A 20,080-nucleotide genomic window follows, 5' to 3' on the forward strand; every position below is an offset into this window, starting at 1 on the left:
CTCTACCCGGGAACCATAGGTACAACACCACAAAGAAAATAACTTCTTTTCTGCTGTCGTTTGGTGCAACAGTAGATGTTTTGGTGGCTTGATTCGTAGTTTTTTCTTTGCTTTTTCCAAGGATTTGGTGATGTACTGATATTATGGTAGCTTTTCTGATCAGTTTTGAGGATTTTTCTACAATCTACAATTTATTATGTCAAACTAGTGGTTCTAGCATTAGATATTTTAGGGAAGGTTGCAAGACCGGGAAGAGGTCATACAGGAGCCCCCTCTTACATCATATGCTTCCCTGTTAAAGTATTTTTGGCCACTTTTCTTTCACATTTTTAGCCAGCAACCCCAACTTATGTCTACAAATGTGGCCCCAGTGTCAGGTGGCACTGCAGATGCATGAGTTGGTGGTTCACCTAGCCTCTGACCTCTCAGCCAGATATATTCATGGAAGGAGGAATGTCCTAACAAGTCACCTCTCTTCATGGTCAGGTGGTAGGGACATAATAGTCATCCCTGCACCCTTGAGTTGCAGAGAGGCTGTTTGAGCTATGGGGGTCTCCTGTGCTCAGTCTGTTGGCAACCAGGTTGAACAGGAAACTCCCAGTCTTACGTTCCTCATTCCCAGACCCTTGGGCAGTGATGGAATATTCTTTCCAACACCCCTGGGACAGCCTGAATGTATATGCTTTCCCTACTTTTAACCTTCTTTGCAGGGTGATCAGCAGTGTTGCAGGCACATTTTACTAACTCAGTAACTATTTGCTCTCAGAGGAGAGTGCAGAAGTTTGTCACTTACGCTTCCCTTTTAAATCCTAAGCAAAAGTAATGAGTTTGTAATTTGTATATGTGCAAGATTTACAGCAACTTATGTTCCGTAGATATAGACCTTTACTAGGAGAATCCTACTATCAACCCTTTTGATTGGTAATCACCTCCAGACTGCAAGAGGTCTCAGTTATTATCAACTAGCAGGTTGCTTGCTAAGCAACTGTTAAATACTTGAAGTAGTTTTCCGTAATCAAGCATTAAGACTTATTTAAAGATAAGATGCTTGTGTCTATAAAATATAGAAAATGTGAATATAGTCAACCCCCAGCATTTGCGTTCTCGAGCTTTGCGGATTTTTTTGGACCAGGAAATTTGCCTATTCGGGGGTTTTTCCAATGATAAATATTCACTAATTAGTGTATTTTGATGTTATTTTCATAACTAAATACATTTTTATGATACAAAAATTATTTACTAATTTTCATATACATATTAATATTGATTAATACTCTATTAGTAAGTTTAATAAGTTTAAATGATAAAATAATAAGAATAATAATTTTCTCTCTCTCTCTCTCTCTCTCTCTCTCTCTCTCTCTCTCTCTCTCTCTCTCTCTCTCTCTCTCTCTCTCTCTCTCTTGTACAGAGATGTATGTCTTTTTGTATGAAAAATGAATTACTGTATTTATTAATTTTCATATGTTAATATTAATGTAAGCAGCAATGCAGTGAACCCCCCGTACTCATGGATTCTGGATTTGCCAACTCACATATTCACAGATTCCTCTACGGGTGTTATTTGCAGGAAGTTCGCCTATTCGTGGCATTTTTCTATGAGAAATATCCACAAATTACTGTATTTTCTTATCAGTTTCATCATATAATGCACTTTTTGTGATAAAATTATTTTAAAAAACCAGTTATAAACGTTTGTAGCGGGTTTTCTTGAGTTTTAACTAACAAAATAGACAGTTTTAAGCTTTTTTATAGGTGTTCCAACAATTCGTGGATTCTAGCTATTCACAGGGGTGTCAGGTACACATCCCCCACAAATACGTGTGGTCTACTGTAATATCAATTCATTAAAGCAAATACTTTAGTGAATTAGTAAGATTTTAGATTATAAATTTTAGAATTATGTTAGAATGAAGGGAAATCCATTCTACCTTGCATCTTTCTCTTTAGGTCTAGGTACTAAGCTGAGGTCCAGAGCTGTCAAATATGTCAAGTAATGTGACAGGAGAGGGAGCATGTTGTCGATTAACATTCATGTAATCTCTCTCTCTCTCTCTTCTCTCTCTCTCTCTCTCTCTCTCTCTCTCTCTTACTGAGATGAGAGAATTTTTATGGTATAGTATAGTACATGTATGTATAATATGTTTATTAATATTTTCAAATAATATATGATAATAATAATATCTGTAATTACAGAATTCATATGTATAATAGTATTTTAAACCAATACAATAATTTTTCCATTTTATTCTTTTAAATAAAGATAACTCTCTCTCTCTCTCTCTCTCTCTCTCTCTCTCTCTCTCTCTCTCTCTCTCTCTCTCTCTCTCTCTCTCAGTGTTATTGGCTGTACATATATATTTTCAATGGTAAAATGTTTAATGAGTTTGAAATTACATATGTATTGATAATGTAATCTCAAAGATTAATTCAGTAATAGGATAGTAATTTAAGGTATATTTAAAGTAGGATGTTATTTAGGTATACATTTGGTATTTGAACTTTCAAGATAGGCAGTTATAAGCATTTTTAGAGGAGGTTCTAGTTATTTGTGGGTTTTAACTATTTGCGGGAAGTCTGGTATGCATCCCCCACGAGTACGGGCGTCCACTGTATTCATTCCTTGATGAATTTTTTCTGTAACTTGCAATTTAATGTATGACACTTACCTGGCAGGTATATATATAGCTATATTCTCTGTTCCACCTGGCAGAAATTTTCAAAACTCGCGGCAATCGCTAGTAACCTATTGGTAGTTCAGGCAACCACCACCACCCCGTTACCGTGGCGCTAGCGCTAGGAACCGTTCCCAATTGGGGCCAGATTTTCTCTGCCAGCCGAACCGGCAAACATTGTTTGGTGTTCCCTGCTAGAATTTTCATTCTCGTTGCTGACTGATCTTGGATTTTGGTATTGTACTTGGAAACGTTAGCTTGGCATTCGCTTTGGATTGTTCTTTAAGATGTCTGACTCTGGAAGTATGTTTAGAGTGTGTGTAAAAGAGGGGTGTAAGGTAAGACTGCCGAAAGCTTCGGTCGACCCTCATACCGTTTGTAAGAAATGTAGGGAGACTGTGTGTACTTGGGAGAATAGATGCATTGAATGTGAGAATTTATCAGAGAAGGAATGGAAGGTCTTTATGAAATACGTTGAGAGACTGGAGAAAGATCGTGTAAGGAGATCTGTTTCTCGTAGTGAGAAGTCAAATTCTTCGAGTAAAAGGAGTGATTGTATTTCCTCTCCAGCTCCTTCTAATGTAGAATTGGTAGTTCCTTCTCCCCAGGTATATCCTGCGCCCGCTGCTGTATCGGAGGAGACGAACGATACAAATATTGTGAAAGTGTTCGCTGCCCTTGCGTCCATGGGCGACCAGATACAGCGACTTACAGACAAAGTTAGTGCTTTCGATGTCAGGTGAAAGTGTAGTGGAGGGGGCGTCTGATCGTCTCTCTCGTGCTCCTAGACCTAGACCTCTGTCAAGCTCCCAGACCCAAGGGAGAAGGCATGTCGACAGTCGAAGGGAGGCGAGAGAGGTTTTGACACGGTCAGGCGTCCCTTCGAACAGTCCTGTTGCAAGTTCCCAGGCTGTTGCAGTCGCCGCAGAAAGGCGTAACTGGGAAGTGTGCGTCCTCGGAAGGTTCGACTTCCGAGCGAGAACGTCGGTATGCAGTGGTGTCTCGCCCACTCAAGAGGACGTTCAGGACATCAACTGCTCTCGAGAGACAGGTGCAGATAGTGAGGCTGGAGTAGTCCTGAGGTGTTGTCATCCTCGGGAAGACGGGGGAGTAGTAGTACCGATCAAGAGGAAAAGGATTTTTCGTACTAGAGAGGACGCAAATCATACCTGGCGATAATACGTTCCGTCTTCGGCATGGTAATTGCCTTGGGAGAATCGCCTCCATCTTCTTATGGATCCTCCCCTCGTATTTCTCCGTCGGGTAGAGTACAAGATCGCTCTCCTTTAAGGTAGCAGTCAGCTCGTAATCCTCATCCTTCGTCTCGTCTACCATCAGGAGGATGGTACGAAGCCATTTCTTACGGGAAATGCCAGTCCAAGTTGGCAGTGTTGGTGAAGTCTTGGGATGCTCCCTGAACAAGCATCTTCGAGGCGTAAGGACGATTTCCTTCCCATGCAAGTCTTCGAAAGGGAAAGACAAGGACGCGTTCGCCGAGGACGCAGGGCGCACTGGCGCTAGGAGGAAAATAGTGTCGGAAGAAGCAGGACGCAAACGTCAGGACGCGGAACCAAGGGTGGACGCAGGACGCAGGCGGCAGGAAGCAGGCGTGTCTACGATGGACGCAGGACGCAGGCGGCAGGACGCAGACGCATCGGTAGCCGCAGGACGCAGGCGGCAAGACATCGAGAGGCGGCAGGACGCCGATGCCTCGCTAGCCGCAGGACGCAGGCGGCAGGACGCTAGTCCGTCAACGAAGCGTCAATACGACGACGACTTGCAAGATATTTCTTCAGCAGAAGAAGAGTTGGAAGTAATTGAAGAAAAGAATACAGAACCTTCTTTCAGATTATAAGGTTCTGACTTCACGTCTTATTGCTGTTTTTGAGGGGGAATTTAAACCGACAGCTCCGTTATCCCCCTTAATCACAGTTTTCCAAGACTAGACTCCAAAGAAGTCCTCCTTCCTGAAAATGACGATGTCAATTTCGGCAAAGAAGGCCCTTCAACGGGTGAATGACTGGATGAAGGACAAGAAAAGAAGCGGGAAAATACTCTTTTGTTTTTCCTCCAGCTAAGTTAGCTTCTAAATCGGGAGTATGGTACGCTACTGGAGAAAGTCTAGGCCTGGAGTACCTGCCTCCTCCCAGGGGGACTTCTCCAGTATAGTGGACAGCTCACGCAGACAGGCGTTACAGTCGGCCAAGGTCTGGTGGACGTCCTCGGAATTTTGACCATCTATTTAAAGGGATTTTTAGACTTTCGAAGTCTTTTAATTTCTTGGATTGGTCTTTGGGAGCGCTAGCGAATTCCATAGGAGAAGAGGATTCGCAGGACTTAGAAACAGCTAAGAGCATTATGTCCTGCATGGATAAGGCTCTTAGAGACGGAACGAATGAGCTGGCTTCGTTATTCACGGCAGGAGTGCTTAAGAAGAGATCGCTCTTGTGTTCGTTCGCCTCAAAAGGAGTTTCTAACTCTCAGAAATCGGAGTTACTGTTCTCTCCCCTTTCGAAACAGCTGTTTCCTTCAGAGGTGATTAGGGATATAGCTCTATCCCTTTCGCAGAAAGCTACTCAAGATCTTCTTTCTTCTTCGGTTAAGAAGTTCTTACCACCAAGTTGTGAAGAAGACGCCAAAGGAGACTAGACCGTCGCAACAGCCCTTTCGAGGAAGAACATTCGCTCGACCCGCCTTTAGGGGTAGAGAGTACCAGCGAAAAGAGGAGCCAAGAACCCCTCTAAAGAATGAGAATTCGGTCCTCCAGACGACAGTGGGAGCCAGACTTCAAGGTTTTTTGGGAAGTCTGGCAACAAATGAAGGCAGATCCCTGGGCTGTCAACGTAGCTCGGGAAGGATACAAGATTCCTTTCGTGAAAAGACCCCCTCTCGCAACATCTCCGAGAGCCCTCGGGGCAAATTACAACGATTTAGAGAAGAAAGCGGCTCTGTGGGAGCAAGTAGCTTCCATGCTAGAGAAAGGAGCAATAGAACCTGTTCTGGATCACGAATCTCCGGGATTTTACAAACCGTCTGTTCTGGTTGCAAAGTCCTCGGGAGGTTGGAGGCCAGTGCTGGACGTAAGTCAACTGAATCTTTTCGTAGAAAAGACCAAGTTCACTATGGAGACGAACGATTCAGTAACTGGCAGCGGTACGTCCAGGGGACTGGATGGCGACTCTGGACTTACAAGACGCATACTTTCATATTCCGATTCATCCAGGAAGCAGGAAGTATCTAAGGTTGTGATTCAGGACAGGGTCTTTCAGTTCAAGGCCCTATGCTTCGGCCTTTGCACAGCCCCTCAAGTATTCACGAGGATGATGTCCAATGTGGCGAGATGGCTACATTAGAGGGATCAGAGTTATCTTTTGTATCTGGACGACTGGTTGATAAGATCCCAGTCGAGAATTCAATGTCTGGAGGACGTAAGTCAAACATTGGACTTAGCAAAAGAACCTAGGTCTGGTAGTGAATATGGGAAAAAGTCCCATTTGGAGCCCCAAACAACAGATAGTTTATTTGGGGATTCAGATATCGGCAGTGACTTTTCGGGCTTTTCCGTCCCCCGAAAGGCAAGCCCAATGCAGTCAGAAGGTGCAGGATTTTCTAAGAAAGACCGATGCTCTGCAAGAGAGTGGATGAGTCTACTGGGCACACTCTCTTCACAGAGAGGTTCATTTCTTTAGGAAGACTGCACATGAGACCTCTTCAGTTTTTCCTGAAGGATTCATGGCCAAGAAAATCGCAACCGGATTCCTTCCAGTTTCTAATTCCGACCGAAGTAAAGGAGGAATTAAAGTGGTGGCTAACTCCAGGCAGGTTAGCAAGAGGGATGTCGCTTCAGCAGAAGAACCCAGACCTCGTCTTGTTTTCCGACGCGTCGGACGCGGGTTGGGGAGCGACATTAGGCCCTCAAGAGGTGTCGGGACTTTGGAACAAGGACGAAACAAAGTGGCACATAAACAGGAAGGAACTGTTGGCAATTTTCTTGGCTTTGAAGCACTTCAGAGAGTTGATTCGAAACAAGACAGTGCAGGTCAACTCGGACAACACCACGGCTCTGGCATATATTCGGAAGCAAGGGGGGAACTCATTCTTTTCCCCTTTACAATCTGGCAAAAAAAAGAAAATTCTGCTTTGGGCAGAAGAGGAAAAAGGTCGTGATACTCCCAGGTTTATACAAGGAGAAAAGAACGTGGGTGCGGACCTGTTGAGCAGGAGAGAGCAACTTCTCTCGACGGAGTGGACGTTGCACATGGAGGTTTGCCAGAGCCTGTGGAAGTTGTGGGGCCGTCCGGTAGTGGATCTGTTTGCGACAGCCAGAACAAAGAGATTACCAAACATATTGCTCTCCGATTCCAGACCAGGAAGCAGTGGCGGTAGATGCATTCCTGATGGATTGGTCAAACTTAGATCTGTACGCATTTCCTCCGTTCAAGGTGCTGGGGAAAGTGATGAAGAAGTTCAGGGAGAGCAAAGGAACGAGGATGACCTTAATAGCCCCGTTTTGGCCGGCCCAAAGTTGGTTCACAGAGGTACTGAATGGACGGTAGATACGCCAAGGACGCTTCCTCTAAGAGTAGATTTACTCAAACAACCCCACTTCGACAGGTTTTTTCACAAGAATACCCTCGCTCTGGGTCTGACTGCGTTCAGACTATCGAACGTCTGGTCAGAGCGAGGGGATATTCTAGAGAGGTGGCCAGTGCAGTGGCTAGAGCCAGAAGAACCTCCACAATCACGGTGTATCAGTCGAAGTGGGACAATTTCCGGAAGTGGTGTAAAAACAGGAAAGTGTCTTCATCCAGTACCTCTGTGACCCAAATCGCAGATTTCCTTCTTTACTTGAGGAAGGATTTACACTTGTCAGTTTCGACAATTAAAGGTTATAAGAGTATGCTAACCTCAGTGTTTAGACACAGGGATCTAGACATCTCGAATAACTTAGATCTGAGAGATCTGATTAGGTCGTTTGGGACGAAGAAACAATCAGAAGGCAGGCCACCTGCGTGGAACCTGGATGTGGTCTTGAAGTATTTAACTTCTAGCAAATTCGAACCGTTAGAGGAATCCTCTCTGAGAGATCTTGCTAAGAAGACTATCTTTTTAGTAGCATTAGCAACTGCTAAAAGAGTTAGTGAGCTTCAGGCCATATCGAAGAAGGTGGGATGGAGACACGCAATGCAGTGTGTGCATTCCAAGAAGGTTTCTTGGCCAAGAATGAGGATCCAGCTAATCCTTGGCCAAGATCCTTTGAAGTTTTGGGTCTAGCTGAATTGGTCGGTAACGAGCAAGAAAGAGTTCTCTGCCAGTGAGAGCGCTGAGATGTTATATACAAAGAACAAGAGTTATCAGAGGGAGGTCTGATGCTCTGTGGTGTTCAGTTAAAGACCCCACTAGACCCATGACGAAGAACGCTCTAGCCTTCTTCATGAGAGAGTTAATTAAAGAGGCTCATATGTTGTGTGAAGAGCAGAGCTTTGGTATTTTAAAGGTGAAGGCTCATGAAGTCAGGGCAGTGGCGACTTCATTAGCGTTTAAAAAGAATTTAGCCCTCAAGGAAATTATTGAATCAACATATTGGAGAACTAATTCAATATTTGCGTCTCATTATCTTAGGGACGTTCAGACAACCTTCGATAATTGTCAGACGCTAGGTCCATACGTGTCCTCGGTACAGTATTGGGCAAAGGAGTTACTACCCATAACCTTCTTGTAAGCTAGTTGTTTTTATTAGGTGATGGTGTTTGTGTTTTTTTTGGTCGTCTGAGAAAAGGGTGCGGTACTTTTCTCAGTCGTGTTAGTATTATCTGGTGATGGTGTGTGTGTAGTTCAGGTAAATGATTTGTTACTAGCTTGAATGCCGTGGCATAAGAGGGCTGTAAGGATCTGTCAACACATTGGTCACGTCCAGTTGTCAGTTCCAGTCTTAGCTTCTTCAACAATAGGCCAGGGACAGCTTCCATTGGGGGTTGTTGAGGAGCTACTAAGGTTTAAGGTTTAACAGGCATTAAGAGGCAGGACCTATGAAGTCAGCTACCTTAGCAGGTAAGGAACTGGATTGTTTTAATAATATTTTGTAATATTTTTTGATACTCTAAGAATGTTGCTGTCCTTGACCCACCTCCAAATGTGTCAATCAGCTATATATATACCTGCCAGGTAAGTGTCATACATTAAAATGAAGTTTTTATGATAAAACAAAGTTTAATGTATACTTACCTGGCAGGTATATATAATTTAATTCCCACCCGCCTCCCCTCAGGGGACAGGGTTCAGAGAAAATCTGGCCCAATTGGGAACGGTTCCTAGCGCTAGCGCCACGGTAACGGGGTGGTGGTTGCCTGAACTACTAATAGGTTACTAGCGATTGCCGCGAGTTTTGAAAATTTCTGCCAGGTGGAACAGAGAATATAGCTATATATATACCTGCCAGGTAAGTATACATTAAACTTTGTTTTATCATAAAAACTTCATTTTCATAAATTACTTTAATTATGATAGCTCATGAACTGTTTACCCAAGATGCATGAGTTATAGTCTGTTTAATTCATACATAATTATATTGTAAAGATGCAGTAGAAAATTTTAAAACCATTTGTGCATAAAATTATATTGTGTTGTGGTACAATTCTTATTTATTTCTGTTGTCTCCTCAAGCATGTTAAGGTTATATCTTTACTATATGGAGCTTTATATTGTGAAAATAGTATTCTTTGGTATTTATATAGGGTCTAATCTCATTTTTAGTTGTGAGAAACCATCCTTTTCCAAGACATTGTCATCTCAGAGTTGCAAGACCCCCAAGAAGCAGAAAAAGTCAAAAGTCAAAGGCTTTGAAGTTTATAGATCATCCACACCCACTGATAAGAGGAGTAAGAAGTTAAATCTTGTGAAGAAATGCAAGGATGAAGCTGGTAAGTTCTTCCTTCATTTGAGGGTAAAAAAAGAAAAAAATAGAAATGGAGTTGGTTCTAGGGCAGAAGTGCTTAGAGTGAATGAGAATGTAAATACGTAACCCTACACAAATGTGGTCTTAAAAGGTTTTAGTTTTTTAAGAATAATTGTATTGAAAAGTTTTTTTCACATGCTCTTTGGTTATAGTAAAATGTAAGGAAAAGCAGTGTTAGCACAGGTTGTTGGATGTAGATGATAAGCAGTTCAAATTTGCATTTTTTGATCATTGCTCTACAAGTATGAAAATAAAGGGTAGTTTCTTCAGCATGAGATTTTGAATATAGACAGAATGTTAAGACTTAATGGAAGTGCTTTCCTTCTATCTTCTGCAACTGGTTCACATGTACATTTTTTTATTGACTTAATTTTTTTGGTAGTATGTATAGCATCCAGTTACAGGGATGAGTGATGTTCATGTTCGTGTGGTAAAATGAGTGCGACTGCACTAATGCTTTATTACTGCTGTCTTAATATAGGTTCACACTTCATTGGCAATTGGTCCCTTCAGTGATTGATTTTACTGATCTTTCTATGGTATCTACTCTGTGCACAGTGAAATATGACTTCTTTTAAGTCTCTCTCTCTCTCTCTCTCTCTCTCTCTCTCTCTCTCTCTCTCTCTCTCTCTCTCTCTCTCTCTCTCTCTCTCTCTCTCTCTCTTACACTTAATATTTATAGACTTGCATTTCTCCAGAAAATAATTGGAGCAGTGTGAAGGTGGATGAAGCAGGAAGCCCCATTTCAGAAATCAAAACACAAATAAGATCAGAAGAAGACGACTCTGAAGATTCTGATGAAGGAAGTCTCCATATTGTTGCTGATGATGAAAATCCTATTAAGAGGAAGGCATCCTGTCAGGGCAAGCAAAGGAGGAAAATGTTAGTATACTCTTACTTTACTTTTTAGTGTACAGTATATTTGTTTGGATATTTTCTTCTGTATTTGTGCAGACTTAAAATGTCCCATGACGTTTGACTTCAGCAATTCCCATCTTATACAGAGGAGGGCTCTTGATGATACTTAAGTAATAGATTATTGTTAAAACATATTTTATGTGACACCTTCAAGAAGACCACAGAAATTAGTTTCTGAAAAAAAAAATTGAGAAAACTACATACATATATACAGTACTAATACCCCGAACTTATACGACTTTAGGTTCCAGACCCCCACGCGCTCAAGGGGAATTTTCTTGTAAGTTTGGCACAGACTCTAAAAATGCTATGTTAAAGATAATGGTGTGTGGTGAAATATGTGTATTAATGTTTTTACAAAGTATAACCTTTGTCTTTTTCAGACAGTCCATGGATTCGGGACTTGTTCCTCAAGAGGTGATTGAATTAATACAATCTGGTATTGATGAAGTATTAGAAGAGAAAGCAGAAAGAACACATCTCACAGCTATTCATGTGAAAAACATTATTAAGGTAAAAGCCTGATTTCTTGATAAATTGGTTAGCAGTATAGCAAGATATATTTTCCTGCATTTGAAAGCCACCTGCTTTTGTCTTTCATAATATTGAATACATTATTTATGCTAGCTGATGAGGTTGTTATTTGTAGTAGGTTTTAGTATGGTCATTTTTGTAATCTTTGCTGATAGTCTGTAAGTTGAAATCACCACCACTTTTACAATTTATTCATTGTTATCTAGTATTGATTTACCAAAATTGTAATGAAAATGGAGCTCATTGAGCCTGAACAATTAGACCAAGAATATGTTGAGAAAGACTGCATTACAAAAGATGAGACTAATCTTGCACTTCAAGTGCTGGCCAAGGATCAAATTGCCTCAAGAATTTAAAACCAGCGCAGATGATGACAAAACTTCCTTCATGACTGCAAAAATGAAATAATGATGACCTGTTTGAACCAAAATGAGAAAATGTATCTTAATTTTCTACGGTGATTTATGGAGTGGAGCAAACTGGGAGTGCCTCTTCAAGGATTTGAAGTGCATCTGTCATTGCTGCTTGGATGCTTTCTCCTGAACCAAATATGAGAGGGTATAGAGGAGCATACCTTCAAGTCTGAAGATAGTTGTCTTTAGTTTGGACTGTTGGTTTTGGGCTTTTGACTCAGGCACACGAGTCACTGGTAGTACTGTATGGGACAGGTCCTTTTTCCCCTGTAAGGATCCTCTGACAAGTCTTGCTACAAAGACCTTACATCTTGCTGTGATTTGAACGTCTGGCAACAGTACTGGCCAGTAGGGATCACACAGCAGGCAGAAATGTTAAAAAACTTTTCTTCTCATTAAAAAGCTGTTAGTTCACTAGGCTGAACAGTTGTTTCTCTGGCTTCAATAACCCATCTCTGGCTGCAATAACCCACCATCTGTATTCAATATGGTAGTCATCTAACTTTAATAGTAGTAAGATTCATTCTGAATAATTGAAATATTTGTGATAAAAGTAGTTATTTGGATACTTACCGATAAAGAGGAAACCCACCTCCCCTCCCAACATCTTTAAGGTAGTTATGAAGAATTCTGATTAGCATAAATATTCCAACGCCACTAGGTGGGAAACAGGTGATTACAGAGACAGTTCTAGCAGGTTAGCCATGCATTATTTTGTATATTTTGAATGCTGATCACACCTAATGGCACAAATCTATAAGATAACTGCAACAGTTGGTAATTAAACAAATGACCCTTAGGGGGGTAGTACCATCAGTGGACCTCATGTGGTGCACTGTAGGCATTACTTAAGGTCCTTTGCAGCGTGCCTTCAGTCCCTAACTGCAACCACTTTCGTTCCTTTTACTGTACCTCCTTTCATATTCTATTTCTTCATCTTACTTTCCACCCTCTTCTAACACTTGATTCATAGTGCAACTGTGAAGTTTTATTCTTGTTACACCTTACAAGCCTTTCACTGTCAATTTCCATTTCAGCGTGAATGACCTCATAGATCCCAGTGCTTGGCCTTTGGCCTAAATTCTATATCCAATTCAATTCAATTATCCAAGTGATTTTATAAAAAAATTTTCATAATCTGGTGCTATTACCAGTACTCTTGCAATCTTATTCCATTTCTTTTAAACTGGTGCTAATTGTATGTTCAGGTGATTAACTAGACTAAAATAAGTTTTTTATCTGTAAAACAAATTATTTTGATATTTAAATTGTCTTTTTTTTTTTTTTTTTAGTCGGAAAGACAAACATGTTTAAATTTCTAGAAACAGTAAGAATGTTTTTCTTACCACTAATACTACTGGTACCAATTCTACTAGCTTTAGTCTTTTGGCATAGATACATTTTATCCTATCTTATACACTTTCTCTACTTAACTTTACAGTTTCATAGCCTGCTCTAACAGTAGTCTTATGAATTATGTTTGGCTGTATTTAAATATGTAATGAATTTATTATTTACCATTTTCAGCTAAAGGCTAAGGAAGGTTGTTTTATATTCCTTGAAAAGTTGCTTATTAATTGTTTTTCTTTTGCAATCAGAATGTGATGACTGATGAAAATGTCCTTGCAATGGTACGTAACACAGTCTTAGGGATCAACACAACTGCTACAGTATCTTCAGCTGTATATGAACCAACCCTCACAAGGGCAAAAACAAAGTAAGTTTTTTGCCATGCTTTTGTGATTATCAGTTTATTTACCATCTTGGAAAAATTGTGAGCAGTTATATGATAAATGTAATTTGTCATCAAACACATGCACAACATATTTTTCTGACAGTTCATATAGTCAATTATGCCTTTTTTACTGGTGCTGTTTATGTGCCCCACATACTCTTGTGATTTCTGAGTTTGCCTAGTTTATAAAGTGAAAGGTTTGTACTTGTATATGTTTTCTTGATTATTATTGGAGAAAGGTTCTGAAGAAAAGCATTAAGCCCCAAAAAACTGTAACAATTAAAAAAATAAATCATCCATACAAATATATTTTTGTTCCCAGGGATACATACTCACATTTAGTCACAACTCCAAACATTCAAGTATAGTAAAGATTCCTAACAATAATCAGTAAAATTTTTCACAAATTACATTAAAACAAAGATTAGACACACTCCAGTCCAGTACTCATACAGAGCACTGTGCACACAATGCTACAAGTACAATTTCACTAAACCAACACCTTTGAAACCTGAGGAGTCCCAGATTAGTGAATTTCCATTTGCAGAAGGATTGCCTCTAAACAGTAACTAATCTCTTATTCATCCCTTTTGAATATTGTGCTTATATACAAACATGATATTTTACATGTTTTTGAATTCCCGCAGTCCACTTCGTCACGGATTTTTGTGGAACATGTTATTCACTTTTATTATGGTACCATACTGTAATATTTATGTATAAATACAGCAAAATACAGTAATCAAAGTGTATTCTTGTCTTTTGAAAAACGTTGGTCACAATGTTTACGTTCTGGGAATCAGCTGATCGACCCTTATTACCAAAAGAATTATTTAGGAAAATAATTCAGTTGCTATAAGAAACTGATTTATAAATAAAATTGTTATTTTTATTTCTTAGCTAACTTGTTTTAGGCATTTTGCCATTGCCAAATGTTCTTTATCATATTGATATTTAAGGTGTTTTTCTTAGTGGTGTAATTTGTCTCCTGTAACAACCTTTGCGATGGCTTATCTAGACTACTTTTTCACTTGGTGCCCTTTGGACTGTAATTTACTGAGGGACTTTTTTGTATTCTGTTTTTTCAGGGAGATTATACAGCAGCAGGCAGAAGGTTCTGGCCATCGAAGCATTTGGGCAGAACTGTCCAAGACTACCACCACTGCTAGTACAAGTTTAAATCCAGAGACAAGAGCTTTAGTTACTACTGACTTTCCAGAGGAAGACGAAGATGAGGAATATACTCCAGAAAATGATGAGCATGTGAGAAATAGATGTTAATTCTGTATGAGTGTTTTAAGAGCCATAATATGTTATTGTTATAATACAATTAAGTTTGTTCATACTTACCTGGCAGATATATATATAGCTGTATTTTCTGAAGTCCGACAGAATTTAAAAATTCGCGGCACACGCAGTGGGCGGCCAGGTGGTAGTACCCATTCCCGCCGTGGGAGGCGGATATCAGGAACTATTCCCATTTTCTATTCATATTTTATCAGTGCCACTGTCTCCTGAGGGGAGGTGGGTGGGCACTTTAATTATATATATCTGCCAGGTAAGTATGAACAAACTTAATTGTATTATAACAATAACATTTTGTTCATGAAACTTACCTGACAGATATATATATAGCTGAATCCCACCTTCGGATGGTGGGAAGAGACAGAATAGGATTTTTTGGGAAACTAAATTAAGTAGATGATATACATCTTGGTTCCTCACCTGTTAGCATAGCCGACTTCGTGATTACTGTCACCAAAGTCTACTTCTGCGTTACTAGAGTTGCCAGCGAGGTAGAGACCTGTAATGCTGGTGCGCTCTAGATGATCTGTCAACGGGGGCGTGACCACAATGTGACTAGACCATATGACCATACTTCTGAGGGCACCGAAGCTAAAACCACCACCTGACCTAACCTATCAAAGTTAGTTCCATAACTTCTAGGCTAAAGAAAAGGAACGCGCCTCAAGCGACCAACCCTTCAAAGTTAAAAGGCACACCTATCCCTTTTCTATAGGATAGGATTCGTGTTGCTTCCTGCCCCCAATAATATATCTACGGAAATGTATGGTCCTAGCGACTTACAGATCTCAATGTCGTCTTCACATCCCGTCGGGAGTGTGAAGAAGCGAACACAGAGTTGCTTCGCTAAAGCGTGGCAGGGCATCAGGATGTTACTGATTGTCATGCTCTGTTTGAAATGCTTCCGAGGCCTTGCGCCCTCACCACCTCTTGAGCACATTCATATTAGAAAAAATCTCAAATCTTTATGCAAACATAATGAATGAGACCTCTTAAAAGAACTCCTTGGCTATAATGCCAGGGTTTTCTTGGACATGAACCAGTCTGGTCTTTTACGGAACACCGCAGATTGTCGGGAGTGTGAAGCGAAGCGAACACAGAGTTCTTTGCTTCGCTAAAGCGTGGCACTCAGGATGTTACTGAGTGTCATGTTCTGTTGAAATGCTTCCGAGGAGGCCGCGCCCTCACTTCTTGAGCATTCATATAAGAAAAAAATCAATCAAATCTTTATGCCAACATAATGAATGAGACCTCTTAAAAGAAAACTCCTTGGCCCTATTAATGCCAGGGTGTTCTTGGACATGAACCAGTCTGGTCTTTTTACGGAGCACCGCAGATTGTCCGTTGACCTTGACTTTCTATAGTTTTATCAAGATAAAACTTGAGAGACCCTACAGGGCACAGGACTCTAAATGCCCTTGCCCAATAATTTGTGCCATACCCTTGGTCTCCAAGCCTTCGGGTCAAGGGTTAGACAGGTTTTCGTTCTTATCAAGAACGGAAGGCTTAGAGGACAGACCGCATTATGTCCTTTAAAGCCAAAACCTCTGAAGATGGCTAAAACCTCACTAACCCTCTTTGCCGTGGCTAGAGCGGTTAGAATATTAGCCTTTCTGGTCACGTGTATTAAGTTCGCAGAAAGGATAGGTTCGAAATGCTTTTGGCATCAGAAACTCAGACTACGTCTAAGTTCCATGCCGGAACCTTTGATCCAGAGAATTTCAAGATCTCCACAGACCTCAAAGATCGTGAAGCTTTGTTGTTTGACAGAACCGAATCTCTGAGCCTAGAGGCCGTCAACAACATATTTGCATATTCTACAATAGTTAGGACTTCTAGCTTATCTCATACTTCAGACGGAAAGATAGAACCATAAGGAAATTCACAGAGGTCGAGTTGGAGGAATAGTCATTTCCCTTTACTTACTCCAGAAACGGCCTCCTCCGATTGAACACTGAAAATAGGCAGCACTGCTTTGCCTTGGCCAAGAGACTGCCATCTCTTGAAGATCTTATCGCTATGTACCGTTGAAGACGAAGGTAGATATTGAATGCAACCTACGTCTTCACAGACGAATCGAGAGAAGGATTCTCAAGATTCTGAACCTGTGCTTACAAATGACTGAAAACGCTAACCGCTATTTTCATTGCTGTCCGGTGAGAAGTCGTAGTTGCAATGAAAGCGGGGCGTTCTTCAGTAATGAAAACACAGGGGAAGCGCCTGAAGGACTGCTTCTCATGGGCTGAACATTTGGAAGTAGAGCTGTCAGGTCGGAGAGTAGGCGATGTCTTTATGACATATCTGTTAATTCGGGATGAACAATGAACAATTGTACACCTACGAATATGAGATATTTTAAAGACAAACTCAGATGTCTGCAAAATCATTCGCATTATCAGTGCGATGCAGCGGGAGACTTGTACAGACTTCTGTTACCGTGCGGTAAACAGTAAAATGAATAAGTCTAAGAGATATCTCTGTTGAAAATTCTCGCAATATCGAAGGCGATGGAATCTATCGTCACAGCAGTAGATGGTCCTTCATAATTGCGAGAATCCCCTTTAATCAGAGACCTAAGTCCAAGATTGTTGGGCAGAGATACGGTTCGGTAGTCAATCAAAGCAGGGGAGAGAGAGAGAGACATAAACAACCGTGCATCTCGGAGGCCCAGCTGATACTGAGCGGCTATCAGGCACAGGCAGTTCAATACGCAGTAGCAGAGCCTGAGCTCCCGCTGACTCGTCATCCTGAGTTGCCAGGTATTCCATATTCCACAAAGGAATGCGTTCGGCTAGAACCACCGAGCATAAAAGATATGCTCGAGCAATTATATTTAGGCGAAACGAATTTCGGTAAATATAAAAGTTGAAATGGTGTTGTCGTGACAAAACCATAAGTATATAAAATTGAAGCAAACTCCTGGGAGGTTGCAGGCACCCCCGAGTTGCAGTTCAATTAGAATACTTCTCGTCTAAGTCGCAATCCGTAGAAAAACTAGGATATGCGCCTACCCCTCGGACAATTCAACTGCTTAGTAGAATCATGTCGCGAGGTTAATATAAGTAGTATATTTATAGGATTCTGAACAACGATCTCCATCCTAAATTCTTTCCTTCAAGAAAACAAAATAAGGATTGGAGATCGACCACCTTCGATCTCTATCAAAGAGAGTGAAGGAGAAGTCTTCCTCGAAGGAAAGCTTCAATGGTGAACAGAATACTAACTGCCTGAGTTGCCAGCTACTCCCTTTACGAAGGAATAGGTATGATATTATCGAGCAAAAGGAAACTCTCAAGCAGGCGTATTTAAACGAAACAGAATTCGCTAAATACAGAAGCTGAGTTGGTGTTGTCGTAACAATACCTGAAGAGTTGTTCTTACTCCGAAAACTCTTGGAAGGTTGAAGGGAGTGTCAAATAAATACATTAGAACAACAGTTCTTTCGGCTTCTATCCGCAGAGGTAAATACGATATGCGTAAATGACTTGACCCATGCGTTAGCAAAATGACGCAAAGATAAACTACATAAGTATTGTAGTAATTTGAACATCAAATTCTCTACTACATCTTTCCTCGACGAGGAAGAGAGAAAGAAAGGGAAACCGACGTTCCACGTTCTAATGAATGAGACTTTTTAAAAGAACTCCTTGACTCTTTGCCAAGACTCTTTGCCAAGAAAAGGGAGTAATATTCGAATAGAGATCATCAAGAGAACCGAGGATCGAAAAGGACCGTTCAATGATCTTATGATATTGGACATAAGACTTCCTGGATCTAGTCTACAAGTCTTTTTCTTACTCCCCGGATGAGCCTCTGAAAATGAATGAGAGCTCTTCGAAATTTGTTAATGAGTTTATCCGCTTAAACGATAAAAACGGTAAAATCTATGACAATGAGAACTACCCCATTTATGAGGGGTCCCCCACTTAAATGACAATGGGGAAAACGTCCTGACTTGACAAAACTATTAGCACTTTGCTAATAGGGGAAAACCCTTTAACATGACCGAAAGTCACCCAGGAATCCGAGTATATAATCTTCCCGATTCTCAAAGAAATCGATGAAGAGGAAAGAGGGATCGAAGAAAAAATTCGGGTATGTCTTCCCGCTAACTCCGAATCCTTTTTAAAAATTTCTGTAAAGAAATGTCCTCAACAGCAAATAAGACGCCTTCAACAAGTCTTTTCTCTCGCAAAGCGTCCTGCCGAGCTTCCACCGAAGCGTCCTGGCGAATGTCCACAAAAGCGTCCTCATAAGCGTCCTGCTGAGCGTCCTCAAAAGCGTCCTCAAAAGCGTCCTGCCGAGCGTCTCAAAGCGTCCTGCTAGCGTCCTGGAAAGCGTCCTGCTGAGCGTCCTCAAAAAACGTCCTGCTTAGCTACGAGCGTGTCTGAGCAGAGAACACCAAGTCTTCTGAACGACGTTCCAGAGAGGAACTCGTTGAGCGCCTTGATGCATGCAAGGCCCGCCAAGAGGCGTCCTGGCGAGCGACCTTGCCAACATCTCAATGTTATGACGAACCGCGTTTTGCGTATGACGTTGAATATTTTTAAGGGACGTCCTCATGCGAGTCTCCATGGAGAGCCGCACGCTGCTCCTGAAGAGTGTGAACACTAAAGGAAGACGTATGGCTTTCGTCTTCCGCAAGGTGCTTGCCGAGCGTCCTGGAGAATGTCTCTACTTACAGGACGTCGAGCACCTCCAAAAGCTTCCTCACGTCTAAATTGCCCTTCTTATGCAGACCAGAGACATAAGTTGTTTGACTGTGCAAAGCAGCTTGCCGGCCGTCAAACTTATCAGCTTGCTTTTTCGAAGTAAAGCGAACGTTACATAACGTATACGGAGCGCCATGAGGAGAGGAGACGAATACTGAGTTGCTCCTCCAAAAGGTGGAATCAAGAATGTCCTTGATTACCAAATTCTTTTGGAATGCTAGCGAGGTTGAAACAGCTCTAACTTCATGAGCGTTCACTCGCAGGAGGCTCAATCACTCTTCTGGCAAGATGAATGAGCCTCCTTAATAATGTATAAATGATGTATACATGAGCGTTCACTCACAGGAGGCTCAAATCACTCTTCTGGCAAGATGAATGAGCCTCCTTAATAATGTATAAATGATGTATACATGAGCGTTCACTCGCAGGAGGCTCAAATCACTCTTCTGGCAAGATGAATGAGCCTCCTTAAATGTCCCTTAGGAAAAGAGCCAGTGCATTCTTCTAAAAGGGGAAAATGTGGTCTCTTTACTCTTTCATCCTCTCGTGACGAGAGAGAGGACGTGAAGCGTCCTCTTCTCTAAAGCTTCTTTAGGGGGCACGAGTCCTTCCGAGAACTCCAACCCCTGTGTGGGGAGGACGCCTCGGAGGACGAGAAGCAATCCTTCAAGATTCGTGCACGTGCTCGATCTTCGGCAGCCTGGGAAGCGACATCAGGACCTGCCGAAAGGAAGCCAGATCAGCATGAAAAACCCGTAACCCTCCTTCGGCTTTTGACATGCCCTCTCCCTGGTTTCCTGGGAGTCCGACAGAGGTCTAGGCCTAGAGGCGTT

General features: G+C 41.5%; 1 protein-coding gene across 1 annotated transcript in view; it reads left to right on the plus strand.

Moving 5' to 3' along the window:
- The window catches only part of LOC135206833 (GON-4-like protein), a 169,722-nt gene that overhangs the window by 71,498 nt on the left and 78,144 nt on the right, over positions 1-20,080 (plus strand). The window contains 5 exon segments of the mRNA XM_064238322.1: positions 9,429-9,595; positions 10,329-10,512; positions 10,932-11,061; positions 13,094-13,212; positions 14,319-14,493. Of these exon segments, the coding sequence (XP_064094392.1) occupies positions 9,429-9,595; positions 10,329-10,512; positions 10,932-11,061; positions 13,094-13,212; positions 14,319-14,493 (775 nt within the window).

The sequence above is a fragment of the Macrobrachium nipponense genome, chromosome 31, assembly GCF_015104395.2.
Source record: "Macrobrachium nipponense isolate FS-2020 chromosome 31, ASM1510439v2, whole genome shotgun sequence".
In the NCBI taxonomy this organism is placed as follows: Eukaryota; Metazoa; Arthropoda; class Malacostraca; order Decapoda; family Palaemonidae; genus Macrobrachium; species Macrobrachium nipponense.